Source organism: Rhincodon typus, chromosome 13 (assembly GCF_021869965.1).
Source record: "Rhincodon typus isolate 14 chromosome 13, sRhiTyp1.1, whole genome shotgun sequence".
Taxonomy (NCBI): domain Eukaryota; kingdom Metazoa; phylum Chordata; class Chondrichthyes; order Orectolobiformes; family Rhincodontidae; genus Rhincodon; species Rhincodon typus.
Window position 1 is genome coordinate 32,342,366 of NC_063344.1, and position 14,885 is coordinate 32,357,250.

General features: G+C 37.8%; 1 protein-coding gene across 1 annotated transcript in view; it reads left to right on the top strand.

Annotated features, from left to right (window-relative positions):
• LOC109921378 (DIS3-like exonuclease 2) overlaps nt 1–8,882 on the top strand; it is a 229,517-nt gene extending 220,635 nt beyond the window's left edge. Inside the window, exon 13 of the mRNA XM_048604586.1 lies at nt 8,799–8,882. Coding sequence (XP_048460543.1) covers nt 8,799–8,882 — 84 coding nt within the window. The remainder of the gene's footprint in view (nt 1–8,798) is intronic.
• The last annotated feature ends 6,003 nt before the right edge of the window (nt 8,883–14,885 follow it).

Consider the following 14,885-nt stretch of genomic DNA (forward strand, 5'->3'; position numbering starts at 1 on the left):
ACCGCATCCCAAAACCAGTCCAGCTCGTCCCTGCCTCCCTAACCTGTTCTTCCTCCCACCTATCCCCTCCTCCCACCTCAAGCCGCACCTCCATCTCCTACCGACCAACCTCATCCCGCCCCCTTGACCTGTCCGTCCTCCCTGGACTGACCTATCCCCTTCCTAACTCCCTACCTACACTCACCTTTCCTGGCCCCATCCCCGCCTCTTCGACCTGTTTGTTTCCTCTCCACCTATCCTCTCCTCTATCCCTCTTCTATCCGCCTCCCACTCTCTCCCTATTTATTTCAAAACCCCCTTCCCCTCCCCCTTTTCTGATGAAGGGTCTAGGCCCGAAACGTCAGCCTCTCTGCTCCTATGATGCTGCTTGGCCTGCTGTGTTCATCCAGCCCTGCACCTTGTTGTCTCGGATTCTCCAGCATCTGCAGTTCCTACTATCTCTTACTGGAGCTGAACTTGTTTTCTATCTAATGCATGATTTAGGCACAGGTGTTAAAATTTACTAAATGATACAAACTTTAGTGGCATGACAAAAAACTTTTGTGCAATACTTTTGGTCCTCAAATTTAATTGATATATTTGCCTTTGGTTTCTACTTGTGTCTTCATTATAAAATGCCTGAAGGTATCTTCTGACAGTTGAAAGGTGTTCCAGAAATGCAGGTCATTGCAGCCTACTACCGTTGACATCAAGTTATGATGAATCATTCCAGTTGAAAGACAATTTTATTTGGCTAATGCCAAAAGATGTTTCTCTGCTCACCCTTTCTAGCTTCTTAGGTGCTTGCTAACACAGAATCATATGCTGTATAATCTTGATGTTTGTTTTTAGTCTAACCAAAGCTAGAAACCTCATTGTATCCCTCACCAGAATTGCTGAATTCAACTGCGCTATATATTTCATGGCATTATCTGTTCTTCACCTGCCAGTGCAGATGAAACAAAATGCATACTTTTGCTATCTTCAGCCTCAATTTATCCAAGAATCTTCTCTATTGTTCAAAGCTTGAATATCACTTCTAATCTTGCTTCCTCCTTTCTTAATCCATCTCACTCAAAATCCTTGTCATTTAGATGTCTCCTCATTTCACCACCTTTATTTAAATAAGATATTACCTCAAATTCTGGCACATGTCTATAAACACTGCAGGCAGCATCTAAAGCAGTCACTCCACCAATTTGTTGCTTGTTTTGGACAAGTCCAATTTACTGTCTTTTTAGTTACTTGGATCCTTGGCTATAATGTTACCTTATTTAGAACATTGCTTATTCTGATATACAGGCAATGAAGGTTTTCACTGAGTCAAGAGTTTTCTATTCTGGCAAAACCAGCAATTCCTGTCATGTCACGAGACCCAATGGGAAGATAAATCTTGATCTAACTTAGAAATCAAAACTTAGATGTACCGGTGATCTAATTTTACATTTGCTGATACATTAGAGGATCATACTGTAGTTTGAGAATGTGAAGAAAAGTGTGTGATTTATATATAGAGATAATAAGGTGTAGAGCTGGATGAACACAGCAGGCCAGGCAGCATCAGAGGAGTAGGAAGGCTGACGTTTTGGGTCTGGATCCTTCTTCAGAAGTTTGTATTGCGAATTAGTGACATATCTGTGTTGGCCTTTTTTTTGGCAAAGGGATCTAATAATTAACTAGGTCAGTCCTTTTGGAACCATGATTTGAAACCATTACTGATCATAGAGCAGATGACTAGAGGCCTCTTGGAGTGAGAATAAAAGTTTGTTTATATTGTGGGTTTTACAACAAAAGAACCAATAAAGCATTAAGCTATTAGCTTAGCAGAAGCTGATAAGCAGGGTTTTTTTTTACATTTAGTTGAAAGCTTCTGAATTCAGTTCAAAAAAATACCTGACTGAAGTCGGAAGTGAAAGTAGTGTCTCCCGGAAAATGGAGTTTGTTCAGAGTAGTTAAGGGAATAAGTTACTTGTAAGGGTTTCAATTTGGGAAAACTTTCAGACCAGGAGGGTTTTGTTAGAAGTCTGCATTGGTTGTTCAAAGCTGAGGAAATTTTAAGACCTCAGTAATGTGAGGACCCAAGGAAGAGATTTTACAGTCCGCAGGACAGAAGCTGACAGGGAAAATCAGTTAAGTCAGATCTACATATAGGGCAGGGGAAAAAACTTTTTTTTTGAGTATTTATGAAGTGGTGGTTTTAGAGAGTAGATGGGACTTTATTTTGCTACATGGTTTGAAATCTTCCAAACAGCATTATATTTAGATATTTACCTTTTTAATTCTTCTTGCATAATCAACTTTTATTGTTAAAACAATATCTGCAGCATTGTTTGTTTATATTTCAGACTACCACAGTAACTTAAGAAAGAATAAAATATGATCTGTCAAACTAGATTTCATTCTGGGTTCTGATTTGTTCAGGAGTAAAATCAGCTGGAATCATAACAGGTAATCATGATGCCAGACTGAATATAACTGCTACAAAACAAAGTTAAAAACTATATTTTATTCTAATTCATTGACTTCAAAAATTAAAAGAATATTTCTGCAAGTTTTTAAATAGGAAACTTATACATAAATACTAAGTGTTCATATTTAATGTCTACCTTTGAAGAAAAATGCTTTAGGCTGAGAAAGGTTTCACAATTTCCATTGGGCCAATCACTTTCTCTCAATGTTTGTTTATAAACTACGTGATAAATCTCAGATGTTTTGACCTCTACTGTTCCTTTTCACATGTATTGAAAATTATTGATCTCTTCCACACCAATTTGTAAACTGACATACTCCTATCTGAAGAAAACTTGCATTTGTAGTTCTAATTTTACTTGCTTTCAAGGTATTACAGAAGTTTATATGTTCTGAAATCTTGCCCATACTCAGATGTATTAAAATTCATATATTCTTTAAGAAAGCTATATTTTTTAAATATTGAGAGATATGCAAACTATACAATGTTGACAAGTTAGCTATAAAATGTCAGCATACAGAAATTCAGTGCTAGTACTAATACAAAGTTAAAATTGTTTTCTTACTGCAAATTAGTACCACTGAGTTGGTTTCCTGTTTATTTGTGTATTACAATATAGTGCAGGCTGAATTAAAACTTCCACACAGTATGAAAAGAATGTAGGGCAAGCAGTTAGTGGTTTATTCTGATTTCTGTCCATGTGCCTTTTTCCTGGGAACAAATTCAATTTAAGAATCAGTACTTGAAATCATCTCTATAAATGATAGATGAGCTTCTGTTGTTTTTAAAATACACTTGTTACATCTGAGAATCTGAACATAAATCTAACTTAATGCACTCTGTTTTCAACTGCAGTTTTATTGTGTGGCTAAGTGGCACGTGATATGACCTTAACGTCAACTTAAGCCATGCTGGAGACTACCCCTGCTGGTGATGTGGAATAGCTCAAACAATACCACCCTGAGTAATGCTCTGATGTGAATGGCTATTTTGTCTTGTTTTCAAAAGAATAAAATTGATTTTGGCACCTCAGTCTACCCATTGCCAAGAAATGGTGGTTTCCCAGTAACTCAAAGGATGAAAGTTTTAAATAATGAAGCAATGGCTTTTGGTCATGTTGTAAATTTCTTAACGTAATTATATTAAAGTTTACCACAATAGCTTTTGCTTTTCTAACATTATATTGGCAGTTGTTTTGATCTTTGGCTGATTGATAACTTGGGTTTTGTGGTTTAGCCAAGCATTACATTATGTAGAGATAATCAGAAATGTTGAAGCTTTTGTTCAATGCAACACAGAGCAATGTGGTCATGAGAACTAACTGGGGTGCCATTATTTCCAGGTAATGAAACTGCGTCACTCAAACACATCTCAGATCTGCAATGTTACAGGAAATAAAGCCCTGACCAGGCTGTAGTATGCCCAATTCAATTGAAATAAATAGTACAAACTGGTCATTAACAAGTTTATGACTTGAATATTTATTTTTATGTTCCTTCTAGTAGTTTTCTTAAAGGTGACAGTTGAAAAATTTAGTTTATTTTTAGTTATTGTTCAGACTATCTTCTAAGGAAAATTATTGGAAACTCTTCCATCGAGGAATAGACAAAATAAGTGGCTTTACTGACAAAGCTACAATGCACTTGTCAGGAATATGTTTTTGTAGTGAAATGCAAGACAAATTGAAATATGATACTGTAAGTGATTAAGGTGTATGAGGTTATTCAAATTTGAACTTTCAAATCTTGAGTACATACAGAAAACGCAAGGTTAATAATTAACCACATTACTTAAAATGATAGATTTTGTTTACACTTGATGCATAATTTTAAAGTTCAAATTTTGTTAATTTTTGAGTTGCAATTTTAAATTTTAAAGACTTCTTTTCACAACATGAAAAGAAATAATAGTTGATGCCGCAAGATCACATGGACTTTCATTGTAATTCTGAAAATGTTTTGTGTATCCACATTTGTCTTTTGTGTGCTGTCGAAGGACACAATTCATGGAAGAAAATATAGGAATTTTAGAAAGAAGTCCTTGATAAAAACAAACTATATGAAATGTTAAATTTATTCAATTTTTATTGGGGTTCTGTAAATTTTCTCTGTATATATCTTCAGTCTGATTTCCAGGGCCATATTAACATATGTTCTGAAACACTGAGTGGTTTGGAGGAACAGTAACGATTTCTGAAATTTCTACAGAATTTAGGCGGCTATTTTAAGCTAGTAAAGGATGTCAGCACCAAAACATTTTGATATCATTCTAGCTGTTTATGAGATAATAAAACTTTGCCAATTACTTTAACTCTGTGTCCTATCTTTCTTGACCCTCTCATCGTGGGAACAATTTCTTCCTATCTACTCTATCAAGACCCCTCATGATCATGAATACTTCTGTCAAATTTCCTTTCAGCCATCTCCTCCTGGTAAAAGAGACTCAGCTTCTCAAATCTATCTTCATAACTGAAGATCCTCATCCCTGGAACCATTCTCATGAATCTTTTCTGTTCTCTCTCCTCTCTTCTTGACTTGCTATCAAGAAGAATCACTCAAAGTAGCTGCACCCTGTCCATTTCAATAACTTGGTTGTGTCTTTCTGAAGATCTGCATTATCCTCCTCTCAGTTTACAGTGGTTTTAAATTTTACATCACCTATGAATTTTAAACTTATGCCCTGTATGTCAAGGCCAAGGTCATTAATACTTATCAAAAAGTGCGAGAGTTATATCATTGACCATGAGACACGCCACAGAAGAGCCTTCCTCCAGACTGTAAAATATCCATTCACCAATATTCTGTATCATTCTTTCAAATAGTTGCATATCCATGTTTGTTTGGTCCTTATTATTCTATTAGCTGTAAGTTTGCTCATAAGTCTTTTGTGCAGCACTGTATCTGATGCTTTTTGGAAGGCCATATATGCCACATCAACAGCATTACCCGTATCTCACGGTTAACCATGTTGGCTATTCTGAATTGATCTCCACTTGTCCGTGTGAAGATTAGTTTTGTCCTGAATTATTGTTTCTAAAAGTTTGCCCTACACCAGAATTAAATTTACTGGTCGTAAATGCTGAGCTTATCTTTTATCTGTTTGCATTGAAAAAGGCACATGCTATGCACGTCAGCAGAGTTGAATTTGCTCTGCACTCTCTGTCCACTGTTTATTCCTCAAATTGTGCATCCTTTTTTCTGTATTGAAACTTTGATGAAGATAGATTATTCAGCAAAATCAATGTGTGTTTTAATCGAGGGCAGGTAATTTATTTTTCCTCGATGCAGGTGGAAGGTATTGAAAATTTAGATGAAAGCCAGTTATTTTCGCTGAAAGAAAAAAAATGCATTTCTATCTTATAGTAATCATCAAAGTACAGCAAACATTTTATTAACCGGCACCTATGAGACCAGGAGTATGCCAGCTGATCCGATATTCTGGTTGATCAAGAGGTCTACATAATCAGTGTAAAAACACACACTAAGTAAAAGAAATGTAATGAAGGGGGTGTAAACATTACTCTTTTACCTAATTTACAGCATAAATCTCAAATAATAATGCAACTTTGCCTTGAATAAAATTTCTCGGCAGAGAGCCTTTTCACTCACACACTCAACTGACTACTCGGACATCATGGAGATTGCAGTAATACAGTGAATTTCTGATCTTTGCAATATATAATTTTTGCCAGTTTATCAAGAATGCCAGCCAGTTCATAAGGTGCTGGTTAAAACAAAGTTTGTTATACTTGATAATCAATTGAATTTGAAGAGCAGTTGTTGTAGGTAGACAAAGATGAGCTGACTTCATTTACCAAGGCTCCCAATCAGCAGCATCTAATCCAAATTAATTCCAATAATGCTGTTTTTCTCCAGCACAACACAGAGATATCAATCAAGTGTGGTCTCCATTTAAGAATTGTCTTATCTATTTCCAAAGAGAACTTTTGATTTCCTATACTACCTTGTGACTTTTTAGCCCATTTGCCTTTGCCTGGCAGTGAACTCCAACACTGTTGTATATAAAGATTCACAACTTTTGGAATATACTTGTGTGTGGTGTGTTGAGAACTAAATGCAACAGTGGGAAGAGGGATGTGATTACATTTCATTCATATGAATTTGATGTGAACTATCATGATTAAGTTGGTACATAAATGCATATTATTGACCCAAGAAGGTCATGTATACAGCACATATAATAATAACATGGTTTACAGTGTTACTTGATCTCAAGTGCTTTATATTTGCAGCACCAACAAAACTAGCTAGAATATTGTTCAAAACTGAGACAGGAATAGCAATGTCCATATAATACAGAGGGATCACAAAGTAGGATAAATGGTTAACTGGTTTTCCATTCTGCTTTGTTTGTTTATTTACTACTCACAAATTAATAACTTATCATCCACATTTTTAATGTTTAGAACAGAAGAGCATGAAGTGAGGTCGGAATAGATGGAGGGAAGGCAACCATAGAGTTGCAAACCTGATTGGGAGTGTTCTTGGAAGTTTTAGAACTATATTGTCGTTCCTTCACTTTTGTTGGGTCAAAAACTGGAACTCACTTCTTAACAGCATCCTGAGTATACTTGCACCAAATGGACTGTAGTTGTTCAAGAAAGTGACTCATGATCTCTATTTAAAGGCAACTAGAGTTATGCAATTGGCCTACCACTTATGCTGTCATCCCATGAAAGAATAAACAAAAGTTTAAGCACAGGATATCTCTTGTTGTGAAATCTGCAAATGTTGTTACAATAGCCTAATAAAGCCTGGATCTCCTATTTATTCATGGTTTTGTGTAGGTATGAGAAGTTCCCATAATCTGAAGGCTACCTTTGAACAGGTAAGGAAGGGAAAATGTTAGAAGTTATTATTAAAGACATTATAACAAGGTCTTTGAAGTAGTAACTTGTACTAAAGATTTAAGAGAATCGTGGATGTAGTGTACTTGGATTTCCAGAAGACATTTGATCAGGTGCCACATCAAATGTTCTTGCAGAAATTAAAAGCTCGTGTAGGGGATAACATATTGGCATTGATAGAAGTTTGGCTGGGTAGCAGGAAGCAGAGAATAGGGATGCATTTCTCTTTTTCATACAGGCAGGAAATCATGAGTGGAGTTCCACAAGGGTCAATGCTAGGACCTCAACTCATTGCAATTTGCATAAATTATGTGGATGAAGGGACCAAAGGTATGGTAGGTGAACTTACCATAAAGAAAGGTGGAAAAGTGAATTATTAAGAGGTCATGAGGAACCTAGAAAGGGATATAGGTAGGTTATAAGGGAGTAGGCAAAGATCTGGCAAATGAAGGACAATGTGAGAAAGTGTGAAATTGTCCATTTTGGCAGAAAGAATAAAAAGCAACATATTACCTAAATGGTGAGAGGATGCAGAAAGATCTTGGTGTCCTAGTGCATGAATTACAGATCAGTATGCTGGTACAGCAAGTAATCAGGAAAGTTAATAGAATTATGTTTTATTGTGAGGAGAATTGAATGCATGAGGAGGGAGGTCATGCTTCAGTCATACAGGATATTGGTGAGAACACATCTGGAGTATTAAGTACAGTACTATAGTGTCTCTTACTTAGAGCTCTTCGTCATTAATAGTTTTCTGCTAGTATATTCTCTCATTGGTTCAAGAATTTTATTAGTGTAAGTTTTTTTTAAAGAAACTAAGCATTTTGTGTGGCGGGTTTAACAAAGAACATCTCCTTTTACAGCTCTTTCATGTTGCAAAAAAATTCAAAGGTTTAGTCTCAGTGGTTCTGCCTTTCTGATATGTTGTTTAAGCCACTGTCATTCGTAGATGGAGGCTGTACAACATTTAATGTAGTAGAAAGACTGCAACATTAGATTATCTCTTCTTTTAATTATAATTGTGTTGTAGTGTCCTGACATTTCATGGAATAGAATCCCTATAGTGTGGAAAGATGCCATTTGACCCATCCAGTCTGCACTCGCCCTCCGAAGACCATACGAGCCAGACCCAAACTCCCACCGTATCCCTGTAACCTCACATTTACCATGGCTAACCCACCCAGCTTGCACATCCCTGTACTCTCAGGCATTTTACCATGACCAATCCACCTAACCTGCACATCTTTGGACTGTGGGAGGAAGCCAGGGCACCCGGTAGAAACCCACACAGACACAGGGAGAACGTGCAAACACCACACAGACATTTACCCAAGGCTGAAATTGAATCATCCGTGTCCCTGGCACTGTGAGGCAACAGTGCTAACCACTGAGCGGCCATGCCATCTATCAGAACTGAAAGCATTCCTTTATTTTGATTTGTAGCATTAATCCAGTGTCATTGAATGTGTCCCTCTTTTGCAGTCGAAGATCGCTTTCACCTTGGATATAGAGACAGGAATGCCTCAAGGATGTTACATCTATCAATATAAGGACAGCAATAAGTAAGTTAGTCTTTTTGGAAGTGCTTCTAGCAGTATTTATTCATGTTTTAATCAGCTTTCAATCTCTATGCTGTATAAGTTGAAACAGCAGGTAGTATGAATTGACAAAAAATATTTAAGTCTGCAGGTAAACATGTCACATTTTGCATTTGTCCTCTTTCTGAGGAGCGCTTATAATGTGTACTAATGTAATAAGTTTCAGTTATTGTAAGTTTTTAAACTTATTTTATTTCATTAACTTTGATAAAGATGAATCAATTAATTTAGTCTGCAAAGTTGGCAGTTGCATGATTGATACTATGATTATGATCAATGTTGGTTTTTGCAAATTGGTACATTTGGGGTGAGGGGATACATTCTGGGATAGTTTTGAATGTTAACTTTGGTTCTCTGAATTAATTATCCAAGGTACAATGTGAAGCGCTGTGCTTGAGAAAGAAACCTGATGGGAATATTTACCTGAATTAGCCTCTAATGTAGACACAATGGCATCTTTGTGACGATTCATGATCCTGTTCATGGGAAGTTTGTGGTCCTCATCAACTTGTAAAGAAGGCTTTAATTCTTCGTTTTGATACATAGAATCATAGAATCCCTACAGTGTGGAAACACACCCTTCGGCCCAACAAGTCCACACCGACCCTTGGAGCATCCCACCCAGACCCATCCCCCTATAACCCACACACCCCTGAACACTACGGGCAATTTAGCATGGCCAATCCACCTAGCCTGCACATCTTTGGACTGTGGGAGGAAACCGGAGCACCCAGAGGAAACCCACGCAGACACGGGGAGAATGTGCGAACTCCGCACAGACAGTCGCCCGAGGCTGGAATCGAACCTGGGTCCCTGGCGCTGACAGGCTGCAGTGCTAACCACTGAGCCACCGTGCCGCCCTCATATGTTGCAACAGCCCCTTTTCCCTTGTCATTAGCTTGGCCATATGTATTTCAGAGCAAATAAATAAACTGTGCATACGACAGAAAATGTACTAAGTAGTTTAGGCCCTGTTTTTGAAAGACAGTTTTTCTAGGCCCGAAACGTCAGCCTTTCTGCTCCTATGATGCTGCTTGGCCTGCTGTGTTCATCCAGCTCTGCACCTTGTTGTCTCTTTTAACAAAAATCCCTCATGTTTTTACATCAAGAGCAGGCTACTATCAGAAGAATTATAATTGAAGTACACTGACAGCTGCTTCAGATACTGAAAAATAGTGGTCCATTCCTGCAGAAAATGATGAGTATCCATACCCTCTGCCCTTGCTTCTTCCCTGTTACCTGATACAGAAACGTTTAATCCAGCTAGTATATGTAATATGTGAGTAGATTTGTTGTATGGAAACTTGTGCCTTCCTGAAATTTGTAAAGCTGTATAAGATTTGGAATTTTTAAACAAAAACCTGCGACAAGTTTCGTAAAACAAGAACAACTGCTGTGTTAGAAATACAATTGATATTTCCAGTCATTAGTTGACTAGCTTTGGCAACAATAAAATGTTCCGTTGTAGATTTTGTTAAGTTTTATAGCGTGCCAAGACAGTACAACATACTGTGTTCACTATGGAAAACACACCCTCGGTGTTATTTCACACATGCTGGAGTTATTTTTTTTAAATATGTAGGTTCCAGTAAAATAATTTTTCTAGAATTAAGTATAATTCTTGTTACCACTTTGATTTCGTAGCTTATCTAATGCCATTTCTTAATGCAGTCCTCCTGACAAATCAGGAAAACTATTAAATGCAAATACTGAAGAAGTTATTAAAAATTTACCCAAAAAGACATTTATTTCTGCATTTCTCCTGTAATATTTGTTTATGTATGTTTTTTGTACTTAATGTGTCTAGAAAAAAATGTATGCAGTACTTTGGATCATTGTGTTAATTACTGTTTGAAAGTTCTCCAGGTTTCATAATATGCATAATGTCACTCTGTGGTGTCAGTCTGTGGTGAACTGGCATCTATTCAAACAATGATCGTTGGAGAACAAAGTATTCCTGGACAGTGTTCTGCAAATTGCAACTGCAACAAGAGCACTACAATTTGGAATTCGGGAGAAAAGGTATTGGGTCCAGATTTTGTGTAGATAATCAGATAATCATGGTGAGGTTAGTAGCACTCACTGAGTAAATCAGACAACAGTCGCTGGCAGCAAACAGCAACAACTGTTTCCAGCTAAACCCAGAAATACTCTAATCCTGTTGTTGTCATAAATAGCCCATTTCTCTGCAGGAAATGCTATATCAGTTTTCACTGATAGATATGCCACTGAAATCAATACAATGGCATGAATTCAGAGTTACGTAGAAGAAAAAGTTTTTTGCATTCAAAAGTAAGTGATTTTTAACCGTGTAATACATGATAATTATACCACACTCTAGCCTTGAAAATGTAGTTATATGTGTCAAATCCCATTCCTTGAGATTTTAATGATTAGAGATTATAGAAAAATGATAGAATCCCTACAGTGTGGAAGCAGGCCTATCAAGTCCACACTGACCCCTTTGAATAGCATCCCACCCAGACCTACCCCCGTATCCTATCCCTGTAACCCTACATTCCCCATGGCTAATCAACCTAGTCTACACATCCCTGGACACTTTCGGCAATTTAGCATGGCCAGTCCACCTAACCTGCACATCTTTTGATTGTGGGAGGAAACCCAAGCAGACAGGAAGAATGTTGCAAACTCCACATAGACAGTCGCCCAAAGATGGGTCCCTGGCACTGTGAGGCAGCAGTGCCAAGCACTGAGCCACTGTGCCACCCTGTACGTTAGCATGATGGAGCTAGAAGATCACGATGGAGCTGATGGGTTCTGAAGGAAAGGAAAGCTGCTTGACAACAATGTTCTGATTCACTCCTGAACAAGCAAACATGGCTTATGTGGAAGCAGTACAGTGGAAAACCACTCAGCCTGCAAAGAAAAAGCATTAAGGAAGCTCTCTCTGTATATTTTTACTTTTTCTTTCTCTTACGATTCAGTTTGATTTTTCATTCTCCTCTCCTCCACACTGTGGACACAATTTTACTTTGATTTAAATATTTTGACTTGCATATCTAAATGACCCCACACGTCTCAGTGAAGATTTGTCAATCTGGTTGAGGAGACGCACTTTGTCTCCTGCTGATACATGTCCCAAGTTCCCAACGGGTGCCATGTTGTTTCAAATATCCAATGGTCATAAATTTCCCCTTAAAAGCCCATGAAAGATCTGTGGGGCACTGTAAACATTGCAAACAGCAAATGCCATTCGTTTGCCACTTTCTTTGAAATTCAGATCACTGCTATTATCATTCATACCTATAAAGCAATTTTGCATAGGGCGTATACTTCCAGCTCACATCGTACATCCCATTACTGCACTCTTTGGTCATGAAGTTCTTTTAACATTTATCATAATGAGTTGCTGTGTTGACAGTTCCCATTTAATTCTGCTGTATCACCCAATAGAATACAGTTCAGTTCCTAGCTACTAATTGGCTTGATTGAATGAGTTTCTGAAGTCTAACAGTTTAGTCGCTGTTTTGCATACTCAAAAAAAAAGTTTGTTTCCTAACTTTGAGTAATGCCACAAATGAGTTACGAGTTGCATATGGATCAATAAACGAAGATAGAGATGTTCTCGAGAATTTTACAGCATTAAACTTCCTTTTATTATAAGTTAGTGAGTAATGCCATAGAAGATCTTATGTTTGTGTACATTACAACTAATCATGTTATTTATAAACCTGGATCAAACTTTTTTCCAATATGCACATTTGGAAAACAACTTAAGAGAAGTATGGAAACTGTTTTTAGTATGCAGGAAACACAATTAAACTATCAAACTACAGGAAAAATGGTGTTGTACAGGAAATGTCTGATCAAGAGAATCGTTACTGGCACTTACATTCAGCTCAAATATACAGAGTTTATATTTGGTGATGCGAATCTGAATCTGGAAGGCTAATCTCTGAAAGGGAGTGGTGTTTGGGGGTGGAAGTCCAGGTTTTACTGCAATTGTTATTACAATATAGTTTTGCCAGGATCAAAATCCTGCTCCAGACTGAACCGTTTTCTTCACAATCTTTCCATTCATTTGGACCCTAACTAAGATTTGAATTCCATAGCATCTCTGCTACCTACTTCCACTTCCAATACATCATCCAGCCCTGCCCCTACTTCAGCTCATCTGATTGTTTAAATTCTCTGTCATGCATTTATCTCCTCCAGACTTGACTATTTCATTGAACAACAAATGAAAAACTGCAGATACTGGAAATCTGAAACACAAACAAATTGCTGGAAAAATTCAGCAGGTCTGGCAGAATGTGTGGAGAGAAAGAGAGTCAACATTTCAGATCCAGACGAACTGAGTTTCTTCAGCAATTACTGTTTTGGTTCAACTATTTCAATGTCCGCCTATATAGCTGATCATTAGCCACCCTTCATAACCTTCATCTCATCCGAAATCTACTGATATCTTACTCAGCCATAATCAGTATCCTTGACGACCTTGATTCCTGGTCCTCTAATATAAAAGCAAAATACTGTGTATGTTGGAAATCTGATATTAAAAAATTGCAAAAGGTCAGATTAAGCAGTATAGATGGAGAAAAAACAGAGTGAACATAATTGTCTGCTTTACATTGTGTTTGATCTTCTCAGACAGAGTGACCAGTTTGAGGAACAGCTCTATTTTGTCCACAAGCACAACCCTGCAACATACATGTAACTGCATTTACGTACCTTCCTTGATACCTTTAGCGAACAAAAATCTGCCAAACAAAATCTTTAAAGCTAAATGAATAAATAGACTTTTATTTTAATCTTGTGGTTCCTGGTCACAAAGTAGCTTGTTGTGTCCTGGAAGAGGCAAGACAAAATAATGGTGATTCAAGCTTTCAGAGCTATTTCAGTAAACAAAGATGTGAGACTGGATTTGTTATATTTAATATAAATAAAGCAAATGTAAAATTGGATCAGAAGAATTTGTTTCAATATTTAAATTAGTTTTTTATCCCATATTTTGATATGTGTATGGTCAAGTTACCTCTGATATTTGGCGAGTTTAGTTTTGTTGTGGTAGAGTTTGATTTAGCAGTATCTTGAATGAGTTTATAATTTGAAGCCATAAGACTATAAGATACTGGAGCAGAATTAGACCATTCCGACCCTTTGAGTCTGCTCTGCCATTCAGTCATGCTGATATGTTTCTCAACACTATTCTCCTGCCCTTTTGTTTTATCCATTTATGAGATATGAGTGTCACTGGCTGGCCAGCATTTATTGCATGTCCCTAGTTGCCCTTGAGGAGGTGGTGGTGAGCTGCTTTCTTGAATCATTATAGTCCACCTGCTGTGGGTTGTGCCACAGTGCCATTAGGGAGGCAGTTCCGGGATTTTCCCAGTGACAGTGAAGGAACAGTGACATATTTCCAAGTCAGGAAAGTGAGTGGCTTGGAGGGGAACTTGCAGATGGTGGTGTTCCCATGTATCGGCTGCCCTTGTCCTTCTAATTGGAAGTGGCCCTGGGTTTAGAAGGTGCTGTCTGAGGAACTTTGGCAAATTTCTGCAGTGCTGCTGCTGAGTATTGGTGGTAGTGGGAGTGGGTGTTTGTGGATGTGGTGCCAATCAAGCAAGCTGCTTTCTCCTGGATGGTGTCAAGCTTCTTGCGTGTTGTTGTAACTGCACCCATTCAGGCAAGTGTGCAGTATCCCATCACACTCCTGACTTGTGTCTTGCTGTTGTTGGACATTCTTTGAGGAGTCTTTTATACAGAGCTTTTTACACAGAGGGTGGTGGGTGCCTGGAACTTGCTGCCGGGGAAGGTAGTGGAGGCAGATACGGTAGTGACTTTTAAAGGACGTCTTGACAAATACATGAATAGGATGGGAATGGAGGGATACGGTCGCCAAAAGGATAGAGGGTTTTAGTTGTGATCGGCAGCTTTTTGGTGCAGGCTTGGAGGGCTGAAGGGCCCGTTCCTGTGCTGTAATTTTCTTTGTTCATTGAGTCAGGAGGTGAGT